Source organism: Cebus imitator, unplaced genomic scaffold (genome assembly GCF_001604975.1).
Source record: "Cebus imitator isolate Cc_AM_T3 unplaced genomic scaffold, Cebus_imitator-1.0 Scaffold207, whole genome shotgun sequence".
NCBI classification, from domain to species: Eukaryota; Metazoa; Chordata; class Mammalia; order Primates; family Cebidae; genus Cebus; species Cebus imitator.
Window position 1 is genome coordinate 870,275 of NW_016107522.1, and position 12,183 is coordinate 882,457.

Sequence of the window (12,183 nt, forward strand, 5' to 3'; positions counted from 1 at the left end):
AAAAAAAAAAAAAAACACTAAAGTTTTTCTTTTCCTTTTTGCTGATCTTATTATGGATGATTTGTTTGGTATAAATCTGTCACTGAGATTTACTATCTCCTCCCCCACCCCCTGTTTTTGAGACAGAGTCTCATTTTGTCACCTGGGGTGGAATGCAGTGGTGCCGTCTTGGCTCACTGCAACCTCTGCCACTTGGGTTCAAGCTCATTCTCATTCTCCTGCCTTAGCCTCCTGAGTAGCTGGTGCAGGCCTGGCTAATTTTTGTCTTTTTAGTAGAGTTGGGGTTTCACCATGTTGCCCAGGGTGGTCTTGAACTCCTGACCTCAAGTGATCTGCCCGCCTTGGCCTCCCAAAGTGCTGGGATTACAGTGCTGGGATTATGAGCCACTGCGCCCGGCCTTTTATGCTTATTTTTATTAATTTTTTTCCTTGGCATGTGAGGTAAGAGCTACATTTGCCATTTTGGTTTACTATTTTTAGGCCTCTTTTTCCTGTAGCTATTTGTATACAGTTTGCCAAGGTAATAAGACATGTAGGCAACAGATAGAAATGAGCTATGCTTATTTGAATCCATGTAGTGTTTGCCTCCAGAGCTAGCTGAGCCCACCATCCTTCCTTCTTATTTCTATGGGAGACCCTGATGATAGATTGAGGCAGCCTGTTCATTTGATTAAAGATGAAGGATCAGAATCTTGTACTACACTTTATGGCATGCAGCCGCCACAGATCTTTTGCCTTCCTTGCGTCTAGCCCTTAGGGACTAAAAATATTCCTGTTGTATATTTTTAGATTGGATCTGATGTTTGTGACAGAGTTGTAGCTTTGTGGTTGTCCATGAAGTTATACGCACCTTGAAGTAAAACACTAAATATGTTTTCTGCAGCTGTAGTTACAGAAATATTCCACAAAGAGTTATTATTAAAATCAAAGCCAATAATCATTTATTGAGTGCTAAATTTTGAAATGACCCAAGAATGTAGCATGAAAGAGGTATAAATTAAATAGACATGAGTTTATATTCCAGCTTTTCCATTGACTAACTCTATGTCCCTAAGCAAGTTGTAGCATCTCTGAATTGCAGCTTCTTTATTTGAAAAATGGTTATATCTAAGGGTGGCTGTGTGGATTTGAGGACTTGGGTGAATATGCCAAGCATAGTGACTATCACACCACAGACCCTCCTTAAATATTAGTTTCTTCTCTCCTTCTGGTTCTGCATAGAAGGAAGGCCAATGCTGATCTCCCACCGTAGCTCGGAAATCTAAGAGAACAAGTTGCCACCTGATTTGTATTATCTTGCGGGCATTCATTCCGGTTGTTTGTAGTTTTTTGTGTTGTAGATTAAAAACTTGTCCTAGATTATGGCATTTCAAAACATTTATATATGGAGAGAATGGTATAATATACTCTCTCTGTACCCAGCATTCTGTTTTATCAATTATCAATATAAGTCCAGTAACCACATCACCACCACCTTCTCTCCTCCTGCACTGGAATATTTTAAAGCAAATCCTAGACATCATATAATTTGTAAAATCATAATTTTATTTTTTGAGTCATTGTTTCACTCTTATTGCCCAGGCTGGAGTGCAGTGGCGTGATCATGGCTCACTGCAACGTCCACCTCCTAAGTTCAAGCGATTCTCCTGCCTCAGCCTCCAAGTAGCTGGGATTACAGGCATGCGCCACCATGTCTGGCTAATTTTGTAGTTTTAGTAGAGAAGGGGTTTCACCGTGTTGGCCAGGGTGGTCTTGAAGTCCTGACCTCAGGTGCTGTATCCGCCTTGGCCTCCCAAAGTGCTGAGATTATAGGTGTTAGCCACTACGCCTGGCCTGTAAAATCATAATTTATACTCAGTGGAATAAGTATTATATGAGAAGCTAAAAAAACAAAAAGCAACAAAAATATACTATAAAAAAACAGCAGCATTTATTTAATGATATCTTGTTCTTCTTCTCCCCTGGGTTGTTTCAGTGGATCTAGTAAGTAATATTAGGACTGTTCCAAGTTTACACCTTGTGAGACTTAATGTACGCAGTGGGGTGAAAAAGAAAGCATGTTTCAAGAAGTTTCCCTGTAATTGTATGAAAGGCATATATTTATTTCTGTGTGGCCTTTACTGGGAGAGTCTTAGCTCCAGTGAATCCTGTTTCTCACCATACTGATGAGTGTGTCACCCTGACCCTCTCTGCTGGCTTATCTTGTGAATGTGCCTTTAATTAATTAATTTAGTGTTTATTTGCATATCCTAGTGTATCTGTCTTAGTACCTGTTTTCTTAGACTATAAGTTATGCTAGGCTTGGTGTGGTGTCTGTCAGTTACTAGAAAGCCTAGAAAATAGTACTCTCAAGGAGGCATTAAGAAATTTAATATATTATGATAATGGGTATTTTCAGAAACCTATTTTTAGAGAAGCTGTGCATTACCAGGAAATGTTTCTTATTTTTCCCATATTTCTGTGTCTAGCTGTGGAGTAGAGTGAGATTGTACACCCCAGTGTTGACAAGTAATGGGAAAGTCTTCCTTTGGCTAGGTAAGCTGAGATCCAGATCTGTAGTTTGCTTTAAGACAGTGAAAGATCACCACTGCATTAGTATTATGGCTTAGAGGAGAGGATAACCAATTGACATGAATCATTCAATTACTACATGCATTTCCTTTTAGGGGTTTTAGACTCCTGAATGAAGGGAAATTTATATTGGCCATCATTTTAGTAGTGTAAAGTCAAAAAAAAATTGAGATGGCTTTAAATTCTTGGATCTGATTTTGTTAGATCAGTGGTAATTTTAAACTAAATTTGGTGGTCTTGAAAATTTGGCTTTATGGGTGTTAAAAGATTACAACATGCTGCCTTTAGTCTCCCAGAAATTTTTCTAGGGTTCGTAGTTTACTGTGGGAGAACTTTAGGCAAAATATTTTTTTGTTCTTTGTAAGGCCTTTCAGAAAATAAGTAAGCAAAACTAGCACTAGAATTATCAGTTCCTAATTCTGCTTTCACTACTCATAGTATTTTTGCCAGTGGGGTTTTATAAGCTTTCTTATATTGGGACTTTCCTGTTATGTTTTTATTATTCCAGGTTTCTTAAGAAATAGCTAATAAGTGAAAAAGTTCATAAGCTGTTAATAACTAATAAGCTGGTAGGACTTGCTTATCATTAAAAATATATATATTATACATAAAGGAGTATAATATATATTATAGATTAAAACTCATACTGCAGACATTTAGAAACTTCAAAACTTATTTTTACTCTTTTTAATAATACAGTTTGTATTAGAAAATTTTATTGTTTTATTTCTGATATTTCCCCCTTTTCTCCCAGTGAGTTTTTAGCAGAAGACAGTCAAGAGAAATTTTGGAATTTTGTAGAAGCCAGTCAAAATGTTGGATCATCAGATCATCACGGTAAAATTGAAGCAAATGCATCTTTGACTTTGGTGTCTGGGAAAATATTAGGAAAAAACGGTCTCTTGATATTATGTGTGGCATGGCAGTTAATGGAAAACACTGTTGTCTTTAATGACTGGAGTTATGATGGCTCTCAGGAAGAGCCAACACAACACAAATATTTTTGAAGCAGTTTATAACTTTGGCTATAATGGTGCCTTTGTTTTTTGCCCTTTTGTTTTTGTTCTGTCATAATCCTTTATTAAAGTGCTATGTGAATATTTTGTGCAAGTACATTTCATTTCAAATCATTTGGTATTAATAACCATCTAATCTGATTCACTGGTTTTTGTTGTTATGAACTAATTACAAAACTGAGCTATTGTCTGTTAAGTTCATTATCATTAAGTTAGTATCATCCAGAATGTTTTCCATTATGCCTGCCAGCCACCCACAGCTTGAGTAAGGTATCAAATTAATGATTATCCTGTAAAACCTCATTTGCAGTTTTTATGATGTGCTTTCACATTTTTTAAACTTGATATAAGCTATATAGAGTGTGAACATTAATAGTTGGATATGCTGATATGTGAGTAGTTAGAACCTTGAATATTAATTTACATTGACAGATATAGATTCTTTCTTTTTTTTTTTTTTAATTTTTATTTTTTGAGAAGAAGTCTTTGTTGCCTAGGCTGGAGTGCAGTGGTGCAATCTGGGCTCACTGCAGCTTCTTTCTCCTGGCTCCGACTTCTGAGTAGCTGGGACTACAAGCACTTGCCACCTTGCCCGGCTAATTTATTTTTTTTGAGGCAGAGTCTTGCCCTGTCGCCCAGGCTGGAGTGTGGTGATGTGATCTCGGCTAACTGCAACCTCCGCCTCCCTGGTTCAAGTGATTCTCCTGCCTCAGCCTCCTGCGTAGCTGGGATTACAGGCACCCGCCACCATGCCCAGTTAATTTTTTGTATTTTTAGTAGAAATAGGGTTTTACCATGTTAGCCAGGCTGGTCTCAAACTCCTGACCTCAGTTGATCCGCCTGCCTCAGCCTCCCAAAGTGCTGGGATTACAGGCATGAGCCACTGTCCCTGGTCAGATATATGTTCTTATAGAAGAGGAAATGTTTCAAAATTGTGTGACTGCTGTTGATGTTAATGGGTTGATTTTTTTTTTTCTTCTTTTAAAATTATTTACTTTTTTTTTTCTTTTTTAATACAAGGGAGTCTTGCTGTGTTGCCCAGGCTGATCTCAAACTTCTGGGCCCAAGTGATGCTTCCACTTTGGCCTCCTAAAGTGCTGGGATTATAGGCATGAACCACTGTACATTGCCTGCATTGATTTTTTTTAATTTTTATTAAAATAATACATACTTTTAAAGTTGGCTGAATCTTTTTGTTTTGTTTTATTTTATTTTGCTTTTTTCACTCTGTAATCTAGCCAAAGATTGTTTTTATTTTATTTTATTTATACTTATTTTTTATTTGGGCTAATTAAAAACATTTTTTTATTTGTAGAGACAGAGTCTGTACAAAAAGAGGGTCTCTACAAAAAAAAACTCAAGTGATCCACCTGCCTTGGCCTTCCAAAGTGCTGGGGTCATAGGTGTGAATGACTGCACCCAGCTAGATTGTATTTTTTATTTTATGTATTTTTTCGACACAGAGTCTCACTCTGTCACGTAGGCTGGAATGCAGTGGCGCTATCTCACTCAGCTCACTGCAACCTCGGCTGCCTGGGCTCAAGCAATTCTCATGCCTCAGTCTCCCGAGTAGCTGGGATTACAGGTGCCCACCATCGCACCTGGCTAATTTTTGTAGTTTTAGTAGAGATGGGGTTTTACCATGCTGGCCACGCTGGTCTCAAACTCCTGACCTCAGGTGATCCGACTGCCTTGGCCTCCCAAAGTGCTAGGATTACCGAGCCCAGCCTAGTTTTGGTTTTAGAGACAAAAGTCTTGCTCTGGAGGCTGGAGTGCAGTGGTATGATCATAGCTCACTATAATCTTGAACTCCTGAGTTAAAGCAGTCTTTCTGTTTCATCTTCCTCAGTAGCTGGTATCATGGGTGCGTGTAACCAGGCATGACTAATTTTTTTTTTTTTATTTTGAGACAGAGTCTTGCTCTGTCACCAGGCTGGAGTGCAGTGGCGCAATCTCAGCTCACTGCAACCTCCGCCTCCTAGGTTCAAGTGATTCTTCCGCCTCAGCCTCCCGAGTAGCTGGGACCACAGGCACGTGCCACCATGCCTGGCTATTTTTTGTATTTTTAATAGAGATAGGGTTTCACCATGTTGGCCAGGATGGTCTCAATCTCTTGACCTCGTGATCCGCCTGCCTTGGCCTCCCAAAGTGCTGGGATTACAGGCATGAGCCACCGGCTAATTTTTAAATTTTGTAACAATGGGTCTTGCTGTGTTGCACAGGCTGGTCTCAAACTCCTGCCTTGCCTCCTGCCTTGGCCTCCTAAAGTGATGGGATTACAGGTATGGGCCACCATGCCAGCCTGAATCTTTTTTTTTTTTTTTTTTTTTTTACAATGTAGATATGTAAAGATTTTAAACAAGCATCTGCAAGTTTTTCTAATTTAGGGGCAACTATAGTTATAAAAAAATTCTTTTATTTTTAAGATTTCATAGAACAGATTTATCTAAGTAGGTTTATAATCAAATTTGAACTTTGACATTTAAAATGAAATTTCTTCAGTATAAATGATAATACATATTCGTTAAAGTTATAGGAGTATAAATTCCATGAACAACATGAAAGTATGTTAAACATTTTGTTTGAAATATTTATATTCCTACCACCAAAAGATTGACACCATTAACATTCTGGCCTCATTTTGAGATTTTTTAAATCCAGTTTTTACATAAAAGATGCTATTGCAGTATAGAACCTTTTGTAGTCTACCTCATAAAATACTTATATTTTTTAGATGAAAAATTTTATTTATTTATTTATTTGTTTGTTTTTTGAGATGGCGTCTCCTCTGTTGCTCAAGCTAGAGTGCAGGGGTGTGATCTCAGCTCACTGTAAACTCTGCCTCCTGGGTTTAAGTGATTTTCCTGCCTCAGCTGGGATTACAGGTGCATGCCACCACGCCTGTCTAATTTTTGTATTTTTAGTAGAGATGGGGTTTCACCATATTGGCCAGGTTGATCTTGAACTCCTGACCTCAGGTGATCCGCCTGCCTTGGCCTCCCAAAGTGCTAGGATTATAGGTGTGAGCCACCACGCTCAGCCTATTTTTATTTTATTTTACTTTGTAAAATTATTTATTTATTTTTTTGAGACAGAGTTTTGCTATTCTTGCCCAGGCTGGAGTGCAATGGCATGATCTCAGCCCACTGCAACCTCTGCCTCCTGTGTTGAAGTGATTCTCCTGCCTTAGCCTGCCAAGTAGCTGGTATTACAGGCATGCACCACCATGCCCGGCTAATTTTGTATATTTAGTAGAGGCAGGGTTTCTCCATGTTGGTCAGGCTGGTCTTGAACTCCCGACCTCAGGTAATCTACCTACCTTGGCCATCCAAAGTGTTGGGATTACAGGTGTGAACCACCGTGCCAGCCTATTATTATTTTTTTAAAAGGAGACTCACTATTTTGACAAGGCTGATATCTTGAGCTCCTGGGCTCTGGAAATCCTCCCGCCTCGGCCTCCTAAAGTGCTGGGATTACAAACATGAATCACTGTGCTTATCTTTTAAAATGGAAAATTTACGTTTTTTGCATGGATAATGTGTGATTCCAAAGTCAAAGCTGTGTGAAAGATATATTTTTATACCCAGAAAAATCTTGTTTCCTTCTTGACCGTGTTTCTTCTGTGTTTTTCCTGCTTTTTATAACATTTTTAATTAGTTTATTTAGCCATCAGTGTTTTTAATGGCAAATATATACATATATACTCTTATTTCTCATTCTTTCTCCTGGTTAAAAAAAATAAGTTACTTTGTACATTGTTTCGTGCCTTTGCTTTTCATTTATGCTGGAGATTTTTTCACGTTAGTGAAAAAATGGATTTTTTTTTTCTTCAAAATAATTTGGTCCAACTTTTTGTTTAAATGCTTCTTTTTAAACTTTACAATTTCATTAGTATTCTTTAATAGTGTGTAACTTCATCATCACACTACTCAGTTTTGTTTAGTTTTTGGAGTAGATACCGTGTGCTAGGCATCAGGGATATAAGGATAAATAGCTCATAGTCTCTGCCTCTGGGGACCAAAAATCTAGTTGGGGTATAGACAGACAGTCAGTAAATAATTTAGTAAATGATATGATAAGTGGAAGAGATAAACAGAGAAGTGTTCTGGGATCAATGAAGAGATTTAACTGGTCCATTGAAGCATGGGGTAGGGATTGTGGAGATTTCCTGGAGTAGGTGATTTTACAGCTAAATTCTTTCTGAAGACGTACATACCAGTAAGTCGTCCAGGTAAGTGGGAAAATAGTGGTCCACGGGCGGGAATAGTTGGGAAGAAGAGGAGAGGAAGAGCCCAGCTGCATTGTGTCCTCCAGGGAATTTTAAGCATTTGTTGATAGTTCAAGACAATATACTCATAAAACTTTCATCACATACCTTTGTAACACAGCTTTATGCTTTTGTAACACTGTCTTTTTCAGATTTCTCTAGTCACATGCAATTACTTTGGTTAATGTTTTTCCTTGACAGGTACTGATTATTCCTATTATCATGCAATATTGGAAGCCGCATTTCAGTTTCTGTCACCTCTCCAGCAGAATTTGTTGAAATTTTGCCTGTCTCTTCGTTCCTACTCAGCTACGATCCAAGCCTTCCAGCAGGTGGGTCCAGTGCTCTAAAGAATAGCATTTTAGAGCATATGTTGTGATGAATGGATAGATTGCAGTTGTCCTAGAATTGAATTACAGAGCCATCACTTTTTTTGCCTGAAATTTTCCGGGATTTATTTTGTTTTACTTCTTTTAAATAATAAGCAAAATCAATGTTAAGTCTTTAACCCATAGATTAAAAATATATAAGAAAAGGAATATCTATATAGAAAAGAGATGGCAAGGCTTTATGCAATACAGCCTAGGAGATGTAATCTTGTTAAACTAGTGAGCCAGCATCTAATCACAGCCTGCTGTAAGTCTAAAAGCAGGCAAGAAATTTTTTTCTTTTTTTTGAGATGGAGTTTCACTCTTATTGCCCAGGCTGGAGTTCAATGGCGCAATCTCGGCTCACTGCAGCCTCCGCCTCCCAGGTTCAAGTGATTCTTCTGCCTCAGTCTCCTGAGTACCTGGGATTGCAGGCATGTGCCACCACACCTGGAAAATTTTTTATTTTTAGTAGAGACGGGGTTTTTCCATGTTGGTCAGGCAGGTCTCAAACTCCCGACCTCAGGTGGTCCACCCGCCTTGCCCTCTTAAAGTGCTGGGGTTACCGGCATGAGCCACCCCCGACCTCAGATGATCCACCTACCTTGGCCTCTCAAAATGCTGACGTTACAGGCATAGCCACTGTGCCTGGCCCGTTTTAACAATTTTTAAGTGTATGGTTTACAGGTATTATGTGCATTCATATTGTTGTGCAATCATCACCACCCTCCATCTTTAGAACTTTTTTCATCTTAGAAAACTGAAACTCTGTCACATAATATTATAACTCCTTATTTCCCCTCTCGTCCCCAACTATTCCCCAGCCCCTGGCAACCACCATTCTACTTTGTAATTCTGTGAGTTTAGGCACCATTCTTGGTACCTCATAAGTGAAATCTTAATGTTTTTCTTTGCGTTTAGCTTATTTCACATACTATAATGTCTTCAAGACTAATCCATGTATGGCATGTATCAAAATTTCACTCCTTTTAATGGCTGAGTAATATTTCATTGTATGTATATACCATGTTTTGTTTATTCGTCCCCTAAGAGACGTTTGGGTTGTTTCCACCTTTTGGCTATTGTGAATAATGCTGCTGTGGAATATTGGGATGCAAGTATCTGGCTGAGTCCCTGCTTTCAGTTCGTTTGGGTATGCACATAGAAGTGTAATTCTTGGATCACATGGTAATTCTGTTTAACATTTTGAGGAACCAACAGATTTTTTCATAGTTGCTGTACCATTTCCATTCCTACCAGTAAAGTGTGATGGTTCTTACTGCTCCACATCCTTTCCAGCACTTGTTACTTTCCGATTTGTAAAAAGAGGCCTTCCTAATGGGTAGGAGCTGATATTTCATTGTGGCTTTGATTTACGTTTTCCTAGTGACTACCGATGTGGAGTGTCTTTTCATATGCTTAGTGGCCATCTGTATGTCTTCTTTGGACAAATGTCTTTTCAAGTTTTTTGTCCATTTTTGAATTGGGTTTTTTGTTTTTTGTTTTGAGGTATAGTTTTTCATATATTCTGGATACTCCTTATCAGATATGTGATTTGTAAATATTTGTTCCCATTACTTGAGTTGCGTCTTAACTTTGATAGTGTCCATCAGTACTCTAAAGTATTAAATTTTAAGTCAATTTTCCTATTTTTCCTTTTGTTCCTTGTATTTTTGGTGTGATAGCTATGAAAGTGTCCAATGTTGTGATGATTCCCTGTATGATTTTTTTTTGAGACGGAGTCACCCTCTGTTGCCCAGGCTGGAGTGCAGTGGCGCCATCTTGGTTCACCACAACCGTCACCTCCTGGGTTCAAGCAATTCGTCTGCCTGTAGCTGTGATTACAGGCACAGGCCACCATGCCCAGCTAATTTTTGTATTTTTAGTAGAAATGGGGTTTCACTATATTGGCCAGGCAGGTCTTGAGCTCCCGACCTCGTGATCCACCTGCCTTGGCCTCCCAGAGTGCTGGGCTTAAAGGCGTGAGCCATTGTGCCCAGCTTTCTTGTATGATTTTTATTCTTTATTTTAGCCAAAAGGCTGAGAAGTGATTTCCCTATGTTTTCTATGAGTTTTATAGTTTTAATTTTAGCTTTTAAGCTTTAGACTTTAATTCATTTTGAATTAATTTTTGTATATGGTGTAAGGTAATGGTCTTTGTTAGTCCATTCTTGGCTTACTATAAAGAAATACCTGGGCCGGCACAGTAGCTCACACCTGTAATCCCAGCACTTTGGGAGGCCGAGGCAGGCGAATCAGCCGAGGTCAGGAGTTTGAGACCAGCCTGACCAACATGGAGAAACCCTGTCTCTGCTAAAAATACAAAATTACCCAGGCGTGGTGGCACATACCTGTAATCCCAGCTACTTAGGAGGCTGAGGCAGAATTGCTTGAACTTGGGAGAGAGGTTGCAGTAGCTGAGATCACGCCCTTGCATTCTAGCCTCCGCAACAAGAGCGAAACTCCATGTCAAAAAAAAAAAACACAGAAAAAAAGGAAAAAAGAAACACATGAAGCTAGACAGTTTATAATGAAAAGGGATTTAATTGGCTCATGATTCTTGGCTTCTGGTGAGGCCCCAGGAAGCTTATAATAATGGTGGAAGGTGAAATGGGAGCAGGCATTTCACATGGCGAATGTGGGAGCAAGAGAGGAAGCCGGGAGTGCCACACACTTCTAACAAGTAGATGTCGCTGGGTGTGATGGCTCATGCTTGTAACCCCAGCACTTTGGGAGGATGAGGTGGGTGCATCACCTGAGGTCGGGAGTTCGAGACCAGCCCAACCGACGTGGAGAAACCTCATCTCTACTAAAAATACAAAATTAGCTGGGCGTGGTGATGCATGCCTGTAATCCCAGCTACTCTGGAAGCTGAGGCAGGAGCATTGCTTGAACCTGGGAGGCGGAGGTTGTGGTGAGCAGAGATCTTGCCATTGTACTCCAGCCTGGGCAACAAGAGCATAACTTCATCTCAAAACAAACAAAAATAAAAAAAACCTAGATTAAAAAAAATTTTTTTATTCAAGGGAATAAAATTTTTTTTTTTTTTTTTAAATTCAAGGGAACTTACTGTCATTAGGAGAGCACCAAGCCTTTAGGTGTCCCCATGATCCAGTCACCTCCTACTAGGCCCTACCTTCACCGTTGAGAATTATAATTCAGCATAAGATTTAGAGGGCACAACATCCACACTATGTCAGAGTCTAACTTTTTTCTTTTTTAAGAGACAAGGTTTTGTTACATTGCCCAGGCTGGACTTGAACTCCTGGGCTCAAGCAATGCCCCCACCTTAGCCTCCCAAGTAGCAGGGACTGTAAGGCCACAACACCACATTTGTTCCAACTTCATTCTTTTGCATGTGGATATCCAGTTTTCCCAGCATCATTTGTTGAAAAGACTGTCCTTTCTCCATTGAATAATCTTGACAACCTTGTTGAAAATCATTTGACCATATACGTGAGGGTTTATTTCTAGGCTGTCTGTCCTATTCCATTAGGGTGTATGTCTGTGCTTAGCATTACTACACTGTTTGATTGCTGTTGCTTTATACTAATTTTGGAAATGAGAAAGTGTGAATCCTCAACTGAGTTATTTTGATGCCACCCTGGTATTCTTTGACTGCATTCTTGCCATCTGGTATATCAAGAAATTTCAGGCTCACTTTTTATCTCTGTCACTAGCTTAGCAATCAGTTATTTGTCTAAGAAGCCACCACAGCCGCCCATATACTTAGGCCTTTTAAATGGACAGAGATAGGAAATAACTTAAGATACTTACATATCTGGTTGGGCAATGTGGCTCATGCCTGTAAATCCCAGCCTCCCAGAATGCTGGGATTTACAGACATGAGCCACATTGCCTGGCCAGATGTGTAAGTATCTGTATTGAGGCAGGCAGATCATGAGGCCAGGAGATAGAGACCATCCTGACCAATATGCTGAAACCCCATCTCTACTAAAAA

General features: G+C 39.3%; 1 protein-coding gene across 1 annotated transcript in view; it reads left to right on the forward strand.

Moving 5' to 3' along the window:
- The window catches only part of UGGT1 (UDP-glucose glycoprotein glucosyltransferase 1), a 119,364-nt gene that overhangs the window by 9,351 nt on the left and 97,830 nt on the right, over positions 1-12,183 (forward strand). The window contains exons 3-4 of the mRNA XM_037745657.1: positions 3,326-3,408; positions 8,056-8,186. Coding sequence (XP_037601585.1) covers positions 3,326-3,408; positions 8,056-8,186 — 214 coding nt within the window. The remainder of the gene's footprint in view (positions 1-3,325; positions 3,409-8,055; positions 8,187-12,183) is intronic.